Here is a 20,501-nt window from a genome sequence, read left to right as displayed (position 1 = left end):
GGGGGGGGGGGGGGGGGGGGACAGCACTGAAAATGATTTATATATTCCCTCTCCGTCAAAATTAACAAAGAGTTGTCTATCCATAGTGTTGGAATTTTCTATGCTCCTTGACTGTCTAGATTTCATCTCAGTGATTATTAGTCATCTGGACACTGTCAATAAACTGTATGAATGTAGTGATTATTAGTGAGCTGGACACAGTCAATAAACTGTATGAATGTAGTGATTATTAGTGAGCTGGACACAGTCAATAAACTGTATGAATGTAGTGATTATTAGTGAGCTGGACACAGTCAATACACTGTATGAATGTAGTGATTATTAGTGAACTGGACCCAGTCAATAAACTGTATGAATGTAGTGATTATTAGTGAACTGGACCCAGTCAATAATCTGTATGAATGTAGGTCCGGTATCATTTGTACACAGTTTCTATGCTGTTTTAGTCATTTGAAAGTGTATTGAGTCCCCCTCACCCCTTTACAGCTTGTTTCAGAAAGTATTCAAATGCCTGTTAAATAGTGTCTTGTCCTGTATTTCAGGAGGAGAATGCCAAAGCCATGTCTGACAAGAGTGCTCTGCTGGAGAGAGGGAGGGAGGGAGGCGGAGAACATGTCCAGTGTTGGGTGGCTCTAATCCTGCAGCACCAGACCTCTCGCACACCGGATACCCAGCATGCATCTCTTCTCTACAACTACCGCCCCCTTGTCTGTCGCCGTCTGCCACTGTACCCACTGACAACACCATCTCAACAACCAACCAACCAACCAACTAACAACCCCAACCCACTGTACCCACTGACAACACCATCTCAACAACCAACCAACCATCCATCCATCCATCCATCCAACAACAGCAACCCACTCTACCCACTGACAACACCATCTCAACAACCAACCAACCATCCATCCAACAACAACCCCAACCCACTGTACCACTGACAACACCATCTCAACAACCAACCAACCATCCAACAACCCCAACCCACTGTACCCACTGACAACACCATCTCAACAACCAACCAACCAACCATACATCCATCCAACAACAGCAACCCTCTTCTCACCGCAACCCCAACCCACTGTACCCACTGACAACACCATCTCAACAACCAACCAACCAACCAACCATCCATCCAACAACAGCAACCCTCTTCTCACCGCAACCCCAACCCACTGTTAACTCACGGTTAACCCACAGTCAACTCACTGTCAGCCCTCCCCCAACCCAACCTCTCCAACTCTCCCCTCGCCACACTAACGCCCAGTATTACGATTTGGGCAGGGAGTGTATTGAGGGTGTGTGTGTTAGGGGAGTATTGGGGTGTTTTCTCGTCCTCGGTGTGCGTTTGATTCTTCCTCTTTTGTCTCATGATGTCCCCTCTTCCTCTTCCCATCTAAACCTGTGTTGTGTAACACAGGAAATACATGATATTAGTTAAGTTAAGTAAAAATCTATTATAATCATTGTTATCATTATTATTACTACTATTACACAATTTAAGTAAATAATTTGTATAATTCTAATTCTTAATGATAGTGGTTTCTAGAGTTTCTAGATAGAGAAACTATCTTTTAAGGAAGCATGATGTTTTTCGATATTTGGCTGTTTTTTATTGTGGCTATTACGTGACAAAATGATATTGGCAGTTTTTGTTTAAGCTTCTTGTATGTTATCTATTATATTATACTCAGCCCAAGATCATGTTCAAGAAATCAACTTTTTTTTGTGAGGGGTGTGTTTGACGAGGTGTCAAGAGTGGAAACTGCATCACTACTGAGGTCCTGCAGGGAGCCGTGCCCAGGGCTGTCCTCACTGATGCCTGTTTAATATGTGGAGGGGACCTTAATGGAGAGGTAACAGGCAGGCTGTTGGATGACTATTGTATGTATGTGTGGACTGGAGAGATGTGGGCCTCTGCGATCTGCAGGTGGAAGGTGTTTTAAGCCATGAGATCACATGGATGAATGCGTGTGTTTATTTTGTATACACCTTGACTCTCTGTCCTGTGGTCTCTGTAGTTGCTGCTGATTTTAGAGTGGAGAGCTGTGACTGAGGTCTGACAGGGTATGCAGAGGAGTGTGTGTATGAGGGAGAGCCCCTGTTGTTGGTGTTCCAGATGAGAGAGAGAGGCAAGTTAGGAGAGGAAGGCTTTATTTCAGCGCTTCTTTCAGTCCTCTGCCTTCAGTCCAGGACTTATTTTTCTTATGATTTAATGATCTTTTTATGTATATTATATTTTCACATTTGTAATATCATCCTCATTGTCTATTGTTATTGACTTCTGTTACTACTAATCACCGTGTTTGTGCCAAGGCCAACAGAGATGGACAGATGGATTTATACACGATAGATAGCTTCATACACACATGTACTTTAGCAGTGAGGATGTGTCGCTCTCTGAAGAGACGAATAGGTGTGAGGTTTTCTCCTGACGCCGTCCCACCCTAGTCGTTATGCCTGCCTGTGATTGGCTGCCTTAAGTGTCTTGTCGCTTTTGGGCAGGCAATTTTTTAGCGACGCCATCACATTGGACAGCCAGACGGTCACCCGGTTGGTTAGTCCTCAGGTTTATATTTATTTATTTATTTGGTTGGATAGTTTAAAGTGCATTTACTTTAGTTTCTCCCTCAGGTTCACGTTTGATTACTCTCTGTTGATTTATGATTTTAGTGGAGGTTCCCTAGTTGAAAGAAGAAGGCTTCATTGTATATTGAGCTAACCAAACACGTGACCCCTCCTCCTCCCCCCTCCAGGAAAAACAAGAGAAAGCCGTATGTACAAAGGTGCTGTTGTGTTCTTCTTTGTGTGTTTACTAGCAGGGAAAATCTATATAAAAAGAAGAAGCATATTTAAAAAGGGGGGAGTATACAGTATTACACAACCACTATTAACTAGTATCTTAGGGAGGAGTATACAGTATTACACAACCACTATTAACTAGTATCTTAGGGAGGAGTATACAGTATTACACAACCACTATTAACTAGTATCTTAGGGAGGAGTATACAGTATTACAGAACCACTATTAACTAGTATCTTATGGAGGAGTATAAAGTATTACACAACCACTATTAACTAGTATCTTAGGGAGGAGTATATAGTATTACACAACCACTATTAACTAGTATCTTAGGGAGGAGTATACAGTATTACACAACCACTATTAACTAGTATCTTAGGGGGGAGTATACAGTATTACAGAACCACTATTAACTAGTATCTTAGGGGGGAGTATACAGTATTACACAACCACTATTAACTAGTATCTTAGGGAGGAGTATACAGAATTACACAACCACTATTAACTAGTATCTTAGGGAGGAGTATACAGAATTACACAACCACTATTAACTAGTATCTTAGGGAGGAGTATACAGTATTACACAACCACTATTAACTAGTATCTTAGGGAGGAGTATACAGAATTACACAACCACTATTAACTAGTATCTTAGGGGGGAGTATACAGTATTACACAACCACTATTAACTAGTATCTTAGGGAGGAGTATACAGTATTACACAACCACTATTAACTAGTATCTTAGGGGGGAGTATACAGTATTACAGAACCACTATTAACTAGTATCTTAGGGGGGAGTATACAGTATTACAGAACCACTATTAACTAGTATCTTAGGGGGGAGTATACAGTATTACACAACCACTATTAACTAGTATCTTAGGGGGGAGTATACAGTATTACAGAACCACTATTAACTAGTTTCTTAGGGGGGAGTATACAGTATTACACAACCACTATTAACTAGTATCTTAGGGGGGAGTATACAGTATTACACAACCACTATTAACTAGTATCTTAGGGGGGAATATACAGTATTACACAACCACTATTAACTAGTATCTTAGGGAGAAGTATACAGTATTACAGAACCACTATTAACTAGTATCTTAGGGGGGAGTATACAGTATTACAGAACCACTATTAACTAGTATCTCAGGGTGGAGTATACAGTATTACACAACCACTATTAACTAGTATCTTAGGGGAGAGTATACAGTATTACAGAACCACTATTAACTAGTATCTTAGGGGGGAGTATACAGTATTACAGAACCACTATTAACTAGTATCTTAGGGGGGAGTATACAGTATTACAGAACCACTATTAACTAGTATCTTAGGGGGGAGTATACAGTATTGCAGAACCACTATTAACTAGTATCTTAGGGGGGAGTATACAGTATTACAGAACCACTATTAACTAGTATCTTAGCTGACATTTCTTTGCATGACGACACTAGTTTAGGTGTTTGTCCTTTCTCTTCTTCTCTTTCTAATTTTCTACTGAATGTTGGAATACTAAACCTCTATCTATTCATCTTAGCTTTTAAAAACCATACAACTAGTGTCTCGAGATGATAGATATCAAAGATAGATTAATATGATAAGGCTACAATGATGGTGATGATGATGATGGCAGTGATGATGAAGATGATGACAATTAAGATGAAGGTGATGGTGATGATGAACATGTAATGAAGATTCTACAGCATGCTTTTATATGGGTCTGAATGTTAAATATGGCTTACTTTTCTACGGAGGAGAAAGTGCATCATGCATTGATGTCAGTGGGAGACTAAGTGAAAATGTGAGTGGAAGTTATGATTCAACCTATTTTGAGAGGAACAGTACTCCATACTTTTTCACCAGGAGGCATAAAGAATGTTCCATTGTTGAGCCACTAGAGGTCACTCTCACGTGTAATGAAGCACAACTAGCTGATCTGGGGTCAGATTAGTCTCAGGTTGTAAATCACTGTGGCTGCTGAAGTAACTACCCTTTAAGCAAACTGTTAGCAATCAGCTCTAATAGACTTCAGAGGGAAGAACACACTAGAAACGTTCATACTTCTAAATACAAAGTGCACATTCTACATCAGTAGGTGATTATGTTAGTGGAATTGGAAATGTGTTTTCACTGCATTTTGATGTCCAACTTTTTAAGCGACTTCAAGCTTCTTCCAGTGTACTAATCAGTTGATAAATATGATGTAATATAAACATGTGTTAGTATGGACTGCAGAGGTAGAGAGAGGAAGTGTTGTGGTCTTTATGAAACTCCTCTACCCCCCCCTCCCCACTCCATCCGTCCAGTGACCAGACCACCTCCACTGACAACACTGAGTTAGTGTATCTCTGTAGTATTTATTTAACTATTTTCAACGTCTCTCTGTTTAAAAACCGTATTCAATCATTTATCTACAGTTGACTCTACATATTTTCCCTGACTTGTTCTCTTTGTATCAGTTTGGGTTTCTTCTGTAGAATATATTTATCCTAGATTTCTCTACTTCTTCTGGTTATGATGATCCGTACTTCAACATGCTACCCGTGTTTCTCTAACTTAAGGAAATGTGTTAAGGTGTTACCAATAAAATGAGAATTTAAATAAAGTTACACTTCTCTTTCTCTTTGATTCTTAATCTTTATTGATATTGACGAGTGGAAAAATGTGTTTCATTCAAATCAGGTTAATCTGAAACAGAGATTAACAAATAATATTGACATATAAAATGTAAAGTTATTTTTTTTACATATCACATTGTAACTGGGCTAACAGCATATATGTTAGACTCATACATTACACTACATACTATAGTTTGATGTTATAGTAAATGATTCATGTTACATAATGCCTGAATGTATTTCAAATCAGAACAGGTGTAACGGATTTCCTCCTCTTCGTCTGAGGAAGAGTAGCAAGGATCGGACCAAAACGCAGCGTGGTAAGTGTCCATAATGTTTAATAAAAACAACAGAACACTGGAACAAAACCAAACAGCGTGCATCAACGAAACAGTCCCGTGTGGCGTCAAACACTGACACGGAAGACAAACACCCACCAAAACACAGGTGGAAAAGGGCTACCTAAGTATGATTCTCAATCAGAGACAACTAACGACACCTGCCTCTGATTGAGAACCATACCAGGCCGAACACAGAAACCAAACATAGAAAAACAAACATAGACTGCCCACCCCAACTCACGCCCTGACCATACTAAAACAAAGACAAAAACAAAGGAACTAAGGTCAGAACGTGACAACAGGTCACATTTGATAGTGATTAAATCAAATCAAATCAAATTTTATTTGTCACATACACATGGTTAGCAGATGTTAATGCGAGTGTAGCGAAATGCTTGTGCTTCTAGTTCCAACAATGCAGTAATAACCAACAACTAATCTAACTAACAATTCCAAAACTACTGTCTTGTACACAGTGTGAGGGGATAAAGAATATGTACATAAGGATATATGAATGAGTGATGGTACAGAGCAGCATAGGCAAGATACAGTAGATGGTATCGAGTACAGTATGTACATATGAGATGAGTATGTAAACAAAGTGGCATAGTTAAAGTGTTAAAGTGGCTAGTGATACATGTATTACATAAGGATACAGTAGATGGTATTGAGTACAGTATATACATATGAGATGAGTATGTAAACAAAGTGGCATAGTTAAAGTGGCTAGTGATACATGTATTACATAAGGATACAGTCGATGATATAGAGTACAGTATATACGTATGCATATGAGATGAATAATGTATGGTAAGTAACATTATATAAGGTAGCATTGTTTAAAGTGGCTAGTGATATATTTACATCATTTCCCATTATTAAAGTGGCTGGAGTTGAGTCAGTGTCAGTGTGTTGGCGACAGCCACTCAATGTTAGTGGTGGCTGTTTAACAGTCTGATGGCGTTGAGATAGAAGCTGTTTTTCAGTCTCTCGGTCCCAGCTTTGATGCACCTGTACTGACCTCGCCTTCTGGATGATAGCGGGGTGAACAGGCAGTGGCTCGGGTGGTTGATGTCCTTGATGATCTTTATGGCCTTCCTGTGACATCGATTAGCATAGGAAATACAGAGTAGGCTACCCATGTATTGATTCAATAGATAAAAACCAATATAATAAACAATATCTTAACAGCTGATAATGTCACAACCTAACGACATCACTCTGATTCTCTGGGTATAGATGAGTCACAACCTAACGACATCACTCTGATTCTCTTGGTATAGATGAGTCACAACCTAACAACATCACTCTGTTTCTCTGGGTATAGATGAGTCACAACCTAACGACATCACTCTGATTCTCTGGGTATAGATGAGTCACAACCTAACGACATCACTCTGATTCTCTGGGTATAGATGAGTCAGAACCTAACGACATCACTCTGATTCTCTCACTGGAATGACTTCACTGTAAGAGACACTTCTGATTGGCAGATCTGTATACCAGTGTTGTCAGCATCACCAACCTTTCCAATAAAAAAGTATGGGTAGAGTCTCTCAGTAAATGTATCTCTGAAAGTATAGACGTGTGTCATGTCTTTGGGATCGTAGAAGGACACCTCTCCCCTGTCGTAGTCCAGCTGTACTCTGATCCTCTGGGGTCTCCTCTTCAGAGTGAAGGTTTTATCTATTATTTGATACTTACCACTTCTCAGCATTAAAAGCCAGACTCCAAACTCTGGGTTAAAATATTTTACTTCCTCCTGCCTTTTGAATGACTCCTTGGCCACGCCTATATACCATTGAGGGTGGTCCCCCACCTCCACCTCCCAGCTGTGTTTTCCTGAGCTGAACCCCTCAGAGCTCAGAACTGTGATGTAAATGGTGTTCCTCTCTGGGTTGTCAGGGAGCTGCTGCATTGGGCCTGTCCTGCTCTCACTGGTCAGATCATCAGACAGAGAGAGCCAGTTGTTTGCAGTGTTGGGGTCCAGAATCACAGGAGTGTATGTGAGGATCCCCTGCATCTTCTCCCAGACTCTGAACTGCAGGTTGCCCAGGTGTTTGGCCACATCTATCAGTGCTCCTGAGACCAGCTGTGGATCCGGCAGTGTGTCCTGGGCTCTGGAGAATGTCTGTGTGTGTTTGTAGCTCTTGAGAAATGGCACTTCTCGTTTCTGTAGTTCTTGTTTCACAGCAGTGATGTTTTCTGTGAGAGAAGAGATCTGGTCTTGAATGTGCTTCATCTCTCTGGCAATCATCTTCCCCTTCTCCTCCTCTTCCTTCCTCAGTGCTGCCAGTCTGGCCTCCTCTTCCTCTCTCAGGAACTGGTGAAGCTTCTCAAACTCCCCTCTGATCTGTCTCTCTGTGGATACCAGCTGCTTCTTGGAGTATTGAAACATTTGGCTGTATGTCTCCTCTATGTCTTTCCATTTAACCTGTTTGCCCTGCAGTGAGTCTAAGTCTGAGGTTAGTTTGTCCTTCAGGTCTTTCACTGCCTGTTCTAAGGGAACCACTGTGTGTCCATGATGTGCAGGAAACTCACAGACACACAGCTCTCTGCTCCACCTCACAGAACCATTTAGGTTCATCTGTGTGTTTAGTACAAACCACTTCTCTGTCTTCATCTGGAATACAGTCTTTCTCCCCTGCTTTCTGTCTCCCAGCATATTTATCAGACAGTTCCTTCAACTGAAAGTTAACATTTAGATGATCCTTAGAACATTTCCTCCTACATACCGGACAATTCTTGTTTTTGGCTTGATCCCAGAATTTGTCCAGGCAGCTGGAACAGAAGTTGTGGTGGCAGCCCAGAGAAACAGGCTCTCTGAAAGTCTCTGAACAAATATGGCAGCACAGGTAACTATCCAGGTAACTATCTGCCATCTTCTTTCAGTATCCTAGTTTACTTTGATTTTCAAATCAAACAAAAAAGTACAATGCAAGCGTCACTAGAACAACCACCACTTTATATGACTAACATGAAGTAAAATATCAAGTCAAATGAAATAAGAAATGTGATTATTCCAGTTGATCGGGAGACGTCTCTGTAATGTCCACACCCTGTAATGGCGACTCGGCTCTTATAAGCAATGTTAAACGTTTACTTTCAGTTCCACTTATTGCAGGTCAACAAAATATACATTCCAGCACCTGCTTGCTTCCTGTAGATGGTGCTGTTAGATTTTGGAATTTGTTAAAGGTTCGTATTCATTGACTTTTAAGTGTCCCACCCATGGTTGTCTGTGTTGTCTAGTGTTGTACTAAATAAACCTCCATCCTCTGAATACTCATGGAGGTAAACCATACCACTATCCTAATAAGACATCACACAGCATTGTATTGCCACAGATGTTATTTTCAGAGGTTATTTACAACAGAAGGAAAAGCAGCCATGTTTTTACATGTCATCATTCATCATTCAAGTGTTTGAGGTCAACAATCGAAGGGCAAACCATAAAATGTTCAACAATCCATTCTCCATCCATAAAAAAAACCTGACATTATTGTGAATTAAGTCCCCCGAAGACAAATTCAAAATCAACAAATTATTAAGAACAAAACAAAAACAATTTTTTGGGCTTGTTTGACCAAAAAATGAGATTCCCACACATTGTTTGCTTGCAAAGCTTCAGTTTGTTTTAATCATTCCAGTTTCTCCGGCCAGTTTGACCAGCCTCTTGCTGGCCTCACGCAGTTTCTTGGCCACGCCAGTGTCCCTGGCGAGCGGCCTCAGCGTGGCTGGCCAGCAGTCAGTGAAGTATCCCCCATTGTGCTTGGTGGCCTCGTCCGACACGGCGCAGTAGACAATGGTCTGAGACGCCCGTCTCGCATGGCATCAACATACGAAACAGGATGGCGTAGTAGTAGTAGATCCAGCTGCTCTGAGGGAGGGAGGGAGGGAGGGAGGGAGGGAGGGAGAGAGTGGGAGGGAGAGAGTGGGAGGGAGGGAGAGAGGGAGAGATGAAGGGCGATAGAGTGTGGGAGGGGGGGGGGAGTGTGAGCGGGAGGAGGGATGGAGGGAGGAGAGAGTGGGTGGGAGGGAGGAGAGAGGGTAGGTGGGAGGAGAGATAGGGTGGGAGGAGAGAGAGAGAGGGTCGGTGGGAGGAGAGAGAGAGAGGGTGGGTGGGTGGGAGGGAGGGAGGAGAGAGGGTTGGTGGGAGGAGAGAAGGGGAGGGAGGGAGGGAGGGAGGGAGGGGAGAAAGGGAAGAGAGAGAGGGAGGGAGAGAGTGGGAGGGAGGAGAGAGGGAGAGATGAAGGGCGATAGAGTGTGGGAGGGGGGGAGAGTGGGCGCGAGGAGGGATGGAGGGAGGAGAGAGAGAATGGGTGGGAGGGAGGAGAGAGAGGGTGGGTGGGTGGAAGGAGAGAGAGGGTCGGTGGGAGGAGAGAGAGGGTGAGAGGGAGGAGAGAGAGGGTCGGTGGGAGGAGAGAGAGGGTCGGCGGTTGGAAGGAGAGAGAGAGTGGGTGGGAGGAGAGAGAGGGTGGGAGGGAGGGGAAAGAGATGAATGATTAATGTTTTTTCTTAATGACTTAGTAAAACGAACAATTACATTTCATTTGACAACAGAGAGTTGTGCCAACATTTTCTTTAATTTATACCAAAGAGGATCTATTCTATTGACAAAATAGCCAAAAGGACCGCTCTAACAGTGGAAATTCATGTCCTCAATGAGAGAAGGCAAGTGAGGTCAGGTGGGACCATTCGAGCCAATGAGATGGCAGACTACACTGAACAAAAATATAAACGCACCAGGTAAAGTGTTGGTCCCATGTTTCATGAAGTAAAAGATAGCAGATATTTTCCGTACGCAAAATAAAAAATATATTTCTCTCAAATGTTGTGCACAAATTTGTTTACATCCCGTTTAGTGAGCATTTCTACTTTGCCAATATAATCCATCCCCCTGACAGAGGTGGCATATCAAGAAGCGGATTAAACAGCATGATCATTACACAGGTGCACCTTGTGCTGGGGACAATAAAAGGCTACTCTAAAATGTGCAGTTTTGTCACACAACACAATGCCACAGATTTTTTTATATATATTTTTTACTTTTTTCAAGGCAAGTCAGTTAAGAACAAATTCAGATTTTCAATGACGGCCTAGGAAAAGTGGGTTAACTGCCTTGTTCAGGGGCAGAACGACAGATTTTTACCTTGTCAGCTCAGGGATTCGATCTTGCAACCTTCCGGTTACTTATGTCTCAAGTTGAGGGAGTGTGCAATTGGCACACTGACTGCAGGAATGTCCACCAGAGCTATTGCCAAATAATTGAATGTTAATTTCTCTACCATAAGCCGCCTCCAATCTCGTTTTAGAGAATTTAGCAATACGTCCAACCTGCCTCACAACCACAGACCACGTGTAATCACGCCAGCCCAGCACCTCCACACCCGGCTTCTTCACCTGCGGGATCGTCTGAGACCAGCCACCAGGACAACTGATAAAACTGAACAGAATTGATATCTGTAATAAAGCCTTTTTTGTGGGGAAAAACTCATTCGGAGGGCCTGGGCCTGGCTCCCCAGTGGGTGGGCCTATTCCGATACTTGTAGTTGGAACAGGTGGCCGTGACCACACAGCTGGGGGCCGAATCCTTCAGACGACCCAGGGGCAGGCTGGGGGCCGAATCCTTCAGACGATCCAGTAGCAGGTTGGGGGCCGAATTCTTCAGACGACCCAGTAGCAGGCTGGGGGCCGAATCCTTCTGACGTCCCTGGAGCAGGCTGGGGGCCGAATCCTTCAGACGATCCAGTAGCAGGTTGGGGGCCGAATTCTTCAGACGACCCAGTAGCAGGCTGGGGGCAGAATCCTTCTGACGTCCCAGTAGCAGGATGGGGGCCGAATCCTTCTGACGTCCCAGTAGCAGGATGGGGGCTGAATCCTTCAGACGACCCAGTAGCAGGCTGGGGGCTGAATCCTTCAGACGACCCATGAGCAGGTTGGGGGACGAATCCTCCAGACGACCCAGTAGCAGGCTGGTCAGGAGGTAATGACCGAGGTGGTTCACCCTGAAACACATGCTGAAGTTATCGTCCTTCTAGTCCAGCATGCTGGGCATGCCTGGGAGGAGAGAGAGGGGCATGCTGGGCATGCCTGGGAGGAGAGAAAGGGGCTTGCTGGGCATGCCTGGGAGGAGAGAGAGGGGCTTGCTGGGCATGCCTGGGAGGAGAGAAAGGGGCTTGCTAGGCATGCCTGGGAGGAGAGAGAGGGGCATGCTGGGAGGAGAGTGCACATGAAGAAAAAACAAGTTAGTATCCCATTGAGGTTAGATGGTTCTGTGACAGAGTATTAGATGAACACGATGCCTGCAGAACACTGAGCACAGTGAGTCTGTACTTCCTCATGAACACACTCAAACACACCGCCAGAAAACCTACAAACAAGGCCTGAGGGTTTCAAGTTTTTATTGTCAAGTCCCCAAGTACAGTGAAATGCCTTCAAGAGCAAATCAATCAAAAAGTCAAGTAGAACGAAAACACACGAGAAATAAGAACACAAGAAAGGGCCAGGGTCTGTTCCAGGGTCAGTAGCTATATACAGGGGCAGTTCCAGGGTCAGTAGCTATATACAGGGACAGTTCCAGGGTCAGTAGCTATATACAGGGTCAGTTCCAGGGTCAGTAGCTTTATACAGGGACAGTTCCAGGGTCAGTAGCTATATACAGGGACAGTTCCAGTGTCAGTAGCTATATACAGGGACAGTTCCAGGGTCAGTAGTTATATACAGGGACAGTTCCAGGGTCAGTAGCTATATACAGGGACAGTTCCAGGGTCAGTAACTACATACAGGGACAGTTCCAGGGTCAGTAGCTATATATAGGGACAGTTCCAGGGTCAGTAGCTATATACGGGGACAGTTCCAGGTTCAGTAGCTATATACAGGGACAGTTCCAGGGTCAGTAGCTATATACAGGGACAGTTCCAGGGTCAGTAGCTATATACAGGGTCTGTTCCATGGTCAGTAGCTATATATAGGGACAGTTCCAGGGTCAGTAGCTACAGTTGAAGTCGGAAGTTTACATACACTTAGGTTGGAGTCACTAAAACTCGTTTTTCAACCACTCCACAAATTTATTGTTAACAAACTATAGTTTTGGCAAGTCGGTAAGGACATCTACTTTGTGCATGACAAGTCATTTTTCCAACAATTGTTGACAGACAAATTATTTCACTTATAATTCACTGTATCACAATTCCAGTGGGTCAGAAGTTTACATACACTAGGTTGACTGTGCCTTGAAACAGTTTGGAAAATTCCAGAAAATTATGTCATGGCTTTAGAAGATTCTGTTAGGCTAATTGACATCATTTGAGTGAATTGAAGGTGTACCTGTGGATGTATTTCAAGGCCTACCTTCAAACGCAGTGCCTCTTTGCTTGACATCATGGGAAAATCAAAAGAAATCAGCCAAGACCTCAGAAAAAAACATGTAGACCTCCATAAGTCTTGTTCATCCTTGGGAGCAATTTCCAAATGCCTGAAGGTACCACGTTCATCTGTACAAACAATAGTACGCAAGTATAAACACCATGGGACCACGCAGCCGTCATACCGCACTGGAAGGAGATGCGTTCTGTCTCCTAGAGATGAACGTACTTTGGTGCGAAAAGTGCAAATCAATCCCCGAACAACAGCAAAGGACCTTGTGAAGATGCTGGATGAAACAGGTACTAAAAGTATCTATATCCACAGTAAAACGAGTCCTATATTGACATAACCTGAAAGGCCGCTCAGCAAGGAAGAAGCCACTGCTCCAAAACAGCCATAAATCAAATCAAATTTTATTTGTCACATACACATGGTTAGCAGATGTTAATGCAAGTGTAGCGAAATGATTGTGCTTCTAGTTCCGACCATGCAGTAATATCTAACAAGTAATCTAACAATTTCACAACAACTACCCTGTACACAAAAGTGTAAAGGAATTAATAAGAATATGTACATAAAAATATATGAATGAGTGATAGCCGAACGACTTAGGCAAGATGCAGTAGATGGTATAGAGTACAGTATATACAGTGCCTTGCGAAACTATTCGGCCCCCTTGAACTTTGCGACCTTTTGCCACATTTCAGGCTTCAAACATAAAGATATAAAACTGTATTTTTTTGTGAAGAATCAACAACAAGTGCGACACAATCATGAAGTGGAACGACATTTATTGGATATTTCAAACTTTTTTAACAAATCAAAAACTGAAAAATTGGGCGTGCAAAATTATTCAGCCCCCTTAAGTTAATACTTTGTAGCGCCAACTTTTGCTGCGATTACAGCTGTAAGTCGCTTGGGGTATGTCTCTATCAGTTTTGCACATCGAGAGACTGACATTTTTTCCCATTCCTCCTTGCAAAACAGCTCGAGCTCAGTGAGGTTGGATGGAGAGCATTTGTGAACAGCAGTTTTCAGTTCTTTCCACAGATTCTCGATTGGATTCAGGTCTGGACTTTGACTTGGCCATTCTAACACCTGGATATGTTTATTTTTGAACCATTCCATTGTAGATTTTGCTTTATGTTTTGGATCATTGTCTTGTTGGAAGACAAATCTCCGTCCCAGTCTCAGGTCTTTTGCAGACTCCATCAGGTTTTCTTCCAGAATGGTCCTGTATTTGGCTCCATCCATCTTCCCATCAATTTTAACCATCTTCCCTGTCCCTGCTGAAGAAAAGCAGGCCCAAACCATGATGCTGCCACCACCATGTTTGACAGTGGGGATGGTGTGTTCAGCTGTGTTGCTTTTACGCCAAACATAACGTTTTGCATTGTTGCCAAAAAGTTCCATTTTGGTTTCATCTGACCAGAGCACCTTCTTCCACATGTTTGGTGTGTCTCCCAGGTGGCTTGTGGCAAACTTTAAACGACACTTTTTATGGATATCTTTAAGAAATGGCTTTCTTCTTGCCACTCTTCCATAAAGGCCAGATTTGTGCAATATACGACTGATTGTTGTCCTATGGACAGAGTCTCCCACCTGAGCTGTAGATCTCTGCAGTTCATCCAGAGTGATCATGTGCCTCTTGGCAGCATCTCTGATCAGTCTTCTCCTTGTATGAGCTGAAAGTTTAGAGGGACGGCCAGGTCTTGGTAGATTTGCAGTGGTCTGATACTCCTTCCATTTCAATATTATCGCTTGCACAGTGCTCCTTGGGATGTTTAAAGCTTGGGAAATCTTTTTGTATCCAAATCCGGCTTTAAACTTCTTCACAACAGTATCTCGGACCTGCCTGGTGTGTTCCTTGTTCTTCATGATGCTCTCTGCGCTTTTAACAGACCTCTGAGACTATCACAGTGCAGGTGCATTTATACGGAGACTTGATTACACACAGGTGGATTGTATTTATCATCATTAGTCATTTAGGTCAACATTGGATCATTCAGAGATCCTCACTGAACGTCTGGAAAGAGTTTGCTGCACTGAAAGTAAAGGGGCTGAATAATTTTGCACGCCCAATTTTTCAGTTTTTGATTTGTTAAAAAAGTTTGAAATATCCAATAAATGTCGTTCCACTTCATGATTGTGTCCCACTTGTTGTTGATTCTTCACAAAAAAAATACAGTTTTATATCTTTATGTTTGAAGCCTGAAATGTGGCAAAAGGTCGCAAAGTTCAATTGGGCCGAATACTTTCGCAAGGCACTGTACATATGAGATGAGTAATGTAGGGTATGTAAACATTATATAAAGTGGCATTATTTAAAGTGACCAGTGATACATTTATTACATCCAATTTTTAATTATTAAAGTGGCTAGAGTTGAGTCAGTGTGTTGGCAGCAGCCACTCAATGTTAGTGGTGGCTGTCTAACAGTCTGATGGCCTTGAGATAGAAGCTGCTTTTCAGTCTCTCGGCCCCTGCTTTGATGCACCTGTACTGACCTCGCCTTCTGGATGATAGCGGGGTGAACAGGCAGTGGCTCGGGTGGTTTTTCTCCTTGACGATCTTTATGGCCTTCCTGTGACATCGGTTGGTGTAGATGTCCTGGAGGGCAGGTAGTTTGCCCCCGGTGATGCGTTGTGCCGACCTCACTACCCTCTGGAGAGCCTTACGGTTGTGGGTGGAGCAGTTGCCATACCAGGCGGTGATACAGCCTGACAGGATGCTCTCGATTGTGGATCTGTAAAAGTTTGTGAGTGTTTTTGGTGACAAGCCAAATTTCTTCAGCCTCCTGAGGTTGAAGAGGCGCTGTTGCGCCTTCTTCACCACGCTGTCTGTGTGGGTGGACCATTTCAGTTTGTCTGTGATGTGTACGCCGAGGAACTTAAAACTTTCCACCTTCTCCACTACTGTCTCGTCGATGTGGATATGGGGCTACTCCCTCTGCTGTTTCCTGAAGTCCACGATCATCTCCTTTGTTTTGTTGACGTTGATTGTGAGGTTATTTTCCTGACACCACACTCCGTGGGCCCTCACCTCCTCCCTGTAGGCCGTCTCGTCGTTGTTGGTACACTGTAGTGTCGTCTGCAAACTTGATGATTGAGTTGGAGGCGTGCATGGCCATGCAGTCATGGGTGAACAGGGAGTACAGGAGAGGGCTGAGAACGCACCCTTGTGGGGCCCCAGTGTTAAAGATCAGCGAGGTGGAGATGTTGTTTCCTACCCTCACCACCTGGGGGTGGCCAGTCAGGAAGTTCAGGACCTCGTTGCACAGGGAGGGGTTGAGACCTAGGGTCTCGAGCTTAATGACGAGTTTGGAGGGTACTATGGTGTTAAATGCTGAGCTGTAGTTGATGAACAGCATTCTTGCATAGTTATTCCTCTTGTCCAGATGGGTTAGGGCAGTGTGATTGCGATTGCATCGTCTGTGGACCTATTGGGGCGGAAAGCAAATTGGAGTGGGTCTAGGGTGTCAGGTAGGGTGGAGGTGATATGATCCTTGACTAGTCTCTCAAAGCACTTCATGATGAAGGAAGTAAGTGCTATGGGGCGATAGTCATTTAGCTCAGTTAATCACTGTAGTCCACAATCATCTCCTTTGTCTTGATTACGTTGAGGGATAGGTTGTTATTCTGGCACCACCCGGCCAGGTCTCTGACCTCCTCCCTATAGGCTGTCTCGTCGTTGTCGGTGATCAGGCATATCACTGTTGTCGTCTGCAAATGTAATGATGGTGTTGGAGTCGTGCCTGGCCATGCAGTCATGAGTGAACAGGGGGTACAGTAGGGGACTGAGCATGCACCGCTGAGGGGCTCCAGTGTTGAGGATCAGCGTGGCAGATGTGTTGCTACCTACCCTCACCACCTGGGGGCGGCCCGTCAGGAAGTCCAGGATCCAGTTGCAGAGGAAGGTGTTTAGTCCAGGGTCCTTAGCTTAGTGATGAGCTTTGAGGGTACTATGGTGTTGGCTGTAATCAATGAATAGCATTCTCACGTAGGTGTTATTTTTGTCCAGGTGGGAAAGGGCAGTGTGGAGTGCAATAGAGATTGCATCACCTGTGGATCTGTTTGAGCGGTATGCGAATTGGAGTGGGTCTATAATGGATAATGGTAATGGTGTTAATGTGAGCCATTATTAGGCCTTCAAAGCACTTCATGGCTACAGACGTGAGTGCTACGGGTCTGTAGTCATTTAGGCAGGTTACCTTAGTGTTCTTGGGCACAGGGACTATGGTGGTCTGCTTGAAACATGTTGGTATTACAGACTCAATCAGGGAAATGTAAAAAAAATGTCAGTGACGACACCTGTCAGTCGGTCAGCACATGCCCGGAGCACACGTCCTGGGTAATCAGTCTGGCCCCGCGGCCTTGTGAATGTTGACCTGTTTAAAGGTCTTGTATCGTATGCAGAGGCTGTAAAACAGATTACAGATTACAACTACAGTGATGGAGCTTCCATGGCTGATCCGTTAGTAAGTGGATCTAATGTCAGGGCTGGTGTTGCTGATGGTCAAGGAATGGTTTTAAGGTCTGTTCAGAAATGTTGCGCTCATGGATGTGTGGTGTCAAAGGTCACTTTGATAATGAATAAAGTTGACTTCATAGCTTTTATTGGTAAGGTTATCAATACGGCTCGGGTTGTGGAAAGCAGAAATGTCAGATTGAAGGTTATTGTGGAGAAGGCAAAAGACATATTTGGGGGTACATTTTTTACTTATTTAACTAGGCAAGTCAGTTAACAACAAATTCTTATTTACAATGACAGCCTACCCAGGCCAATACTGGGCCAATTGTGCACCGCCCTATGGGACTCCCAATCACTGCGGGACGTTACTGTTGAAATGGTTGTTGACATGCTGAACAATCCTAAGGGTGGAGTGTTATAGCATGACATATGTACAGTTTTATGGGGTTGGGGAAGGGGTTTTGGGTGTGGTAGAAGTTAGTAAGGATTTATTATGTTTCAATTTAATTTTCATGGTAGTAGAGAATTGGGAAGATCCTGATTGATCGTACATTCCAGCACAGTAGGTGGCGACATGCACTTTAAACGATTGTTTGCGGACCGCTATGATATCACAAAAGAAGAATAGCTCGCTAACCTAGCGCATTTTTAATTTCTTAGATTCGCTTGGGTAGCTGCGGTAGCAGTGATGAGAGCTGTTTTGCCATGGTCTTTTCAAGTCCGTGCAATACCTCCTCTTTTTCATCCATTTCAAAAACAAAAAGCAAACTAATGAAGCGATAATCGTGAACAAAATATACATTTGTGAGCTACAGTAGCTGGTTAGCCACATAAATAGCCTGAAACTGTTTTAGCAAGTTCTAGCATTCTGTTTCGCGACATCATCATGCACGACGAGAAATCCATGACGTACACATATAGATAAATGACTCGTCTCAGCGACAGCCAATATCGAAATCCCAACCACATAATGCTAGAAAATGACAAAAAAAAAAACGTATTTCAATATATCTTGAGAGGCATTTGGCTAACCCGCTAGATTACGGGGCTGTAAAAATGAGCGATTGCGCATGCGTGCCTTTTAGTTTATTGAACGAGACTGTTGAAAGCTTTAAAATGTTGCAGGAAAAAGGTATATAGTTATCGAACTGACATTCGACGGCTCCTTAATCCATTTAAATATAACTTATATTTATCTTTTCTGCAAAATGCTATTCTCTGAAACAGCGAATCACTTCTCGACTAGAAGTAAAAATGTGTCGGTGCCATATTCTGTTAAATAATAACAGTGTGTGACTCACTTGCCCGGAGCGAAATATCCATTATCGGAAAGACCTTTGTTACTTTCACAACAACCGCAACTGCAGAACTTGTTGAATGCCACATCGTCATAACAGTGTGCTGATAAAAATGAATGCACAGGAAATAATGTAGAACAGCTGTCTACTATGAGGTTCAAGTGGAGACAGAGCATCTTGCTCTTAGCAGTTGTATGCATTTCTGAAATTACTGGTAAGTTACCATTTTTCAAGTTAAAGATGTAAAAACAGTTTAAGAATTCATTTAATTCTGTCAAGTAGATACATTATTACCGGTTTAAATGCTCATACGGCAAGTGCAGAGTCCAACAAATCTGGATTGTCAATAACAGTGTTGTGAATGTAATTCTAAACAGTAGATTCATTACCAGCGCACTTCATGCATTTATGTTCAAGAGGTAACATAACTACTTATTGAACAGTATCAGATAGGGCTATTGTCTTACTATTGTATTATTTTGCATATGAAACTGCATAGATTGTTCATTTACCATAAAGCCTTTTGTGTATGCGAGTGTCATTACAATCCATTTTAAAAAATATATAATTTACTAGTCCAGAAACATATTATTTATAATTACCTGAAAATATGCTGAACAAAAATATAAACACAACAATTTCAAAGATTTTACTGAGTTACAGTTCATATGAGGAAATCCGTCAATTTAAATCAATTCATTAGGCCCTAATCTATGGATTTCACTGACTGGGAATACAGATATGCATCTGTTGATCACAGATACCTTAAAAAAAAAATGGGCCTCACAATGGGCCTCAGGATTTGGTCACAATATTTAAAATTGCCATCGATAAAATGCAATTGTGTTCGTTGTCCGTAGCTTATGCCTACCCATACCATAACCCCACCGCCACCATGGGGCACTGTGTTCATAACGTTGACATCAGCAAAACGCTCGCCCACACGACGCCATACACGTTGTCTGCGGTTGTGAGGCAGGTTAGACGTACTGCCGAATTCTCTAAACTGACTTTGAAGGCGGAGAAATTAACATTAAATTCTCTGGCAACAGCTCTGGGGGACAATCCAATTGCACGCTCCCTCAACTTGAGACATCTGTGGCATTGTTGTGTGTCAAAACTGCACATTTTAGAGTGTCCTTTTATTGTTTTTTTTGCTTATAAGAACTCACACAGCTGACCAAATTGCGCAAAGTTTTAGTTCTGGGTTAACCAAGATTAATACGATTACGATACCAACTACTGTAATTGTTACCATAGTTTTGTATGTGAAAAAAAAAAAATCTGTTAAAACAAAATAGTTATCTTTGAGTAAGATAAGATGTATCTTTCTTCAGGTCAATCATGTGATGGACAGTGTGGTGAAACATGGGGGACGTGTTCATGTCATGCTACATGTGTGTCCCTTCTGACCTGCTGTGGAGACTACAGACAGTACTGTCTCCAGATCTCCCCTTACTCAGGAACTATGATGGGTGGAAGTGTCTTCTCTATCCTCAATGCCACCTTCTATCCAAGCAAGCAAGAGCAGCTCACCTGCAGGTAGGTGTGGGTCACACACACACACACACACACACACTTACACAACAACAAA

The 20,501-nt window shown here is 43.0% G+C and overlaps 2 protein-coding genes, 1 long non-coding RNA gene and 1 pseudogene across 29 annotated transcripts in view; 2 read left to right on the top strand and 2 right to left on the bottom strand.

The window, feature by feature from the left end:
• Positions 1-5,419, top strand: part of LOC110536395 (calcium/calmodulin-dependent protein kinase type II subunit beta) — a 158,298-nt gene extending 152,879 nt beyond the window's left edge. For 24 of the 26 annotated variants that reach the window (XM_090191164.1, XM_090191169.1, XM_090191168.1 and 21 more), the window contains one exon: positions 543-1,701. The gene's annotated coding sequence lies outside the window, so the exon portion shown is untranslated. Of the gene's footprint in view, positions 1-542 lie in introns of all 26 variants that reach the window. The other 2 variants (XM_090191163.1, XM_090191156.1) reach the window with 1 other exon arrangement.
• The window catches only part of LOC149979877 (uncharacterized), a 357,657-nt gene that overhangs the window by 28,195 nt on the left and 308,961 nt on the right, over positions 1-20,501 (bottom strand). The gene's annotated exons all lie outside the window — the stretch shown is intronic.
• On the bottom strand, positions 7,087-8,806 carry LOC110536393 (zinc-binding protein A33-like; annotated as a pseudogene).
• LOC110536391 (sushi domain-containing protein 2) overlaps positions 18,194-20,501 on the top strand; it is a 42,088-nt gene continuing 39,780 nt past the window's right edge. Inside the window, exons 1-2 of one of the 2 annotated variants that reach the window (XM_090191150.1) lie at positions 18,194-19,121; positions 20,245-20,449. In XM_090191150.1, coding sequence (XP_090047276.1) covers positions 19,058-19,121; positions 20,245-20,449 — 269 coding nt within the window. In that variant the 5' untranslated portion in view covers positions 18,194-19,057. The remainder of the gene's footprint in view (positions 19,122-20,244; positions 20,450-20,501) is intronic. The other variant, XM_036936356.2, reaches the window with a different exon arrangement.

The sequence above is a fragment of the Oncorhynchus mykiss genome, chromosome 11 (assembly GCF_057628025.1).
Source record: "Oncorhynchus mykiss isolate SJ-2025 chromosome 11, ASM5762802v1, whole genome shotgun sequence".
Lineage (NCBI taxonomy): Eukaryota > Metazoa > Chordata > Actinopteri > Salmoniformes > Salmonidae > Oncorhynchus > Oncorhynchus mykiss.
Note: the sequence above shows the minus strand (reverse complement) of the source record. Positions and strands in the feature narration are given on the sequence as shown.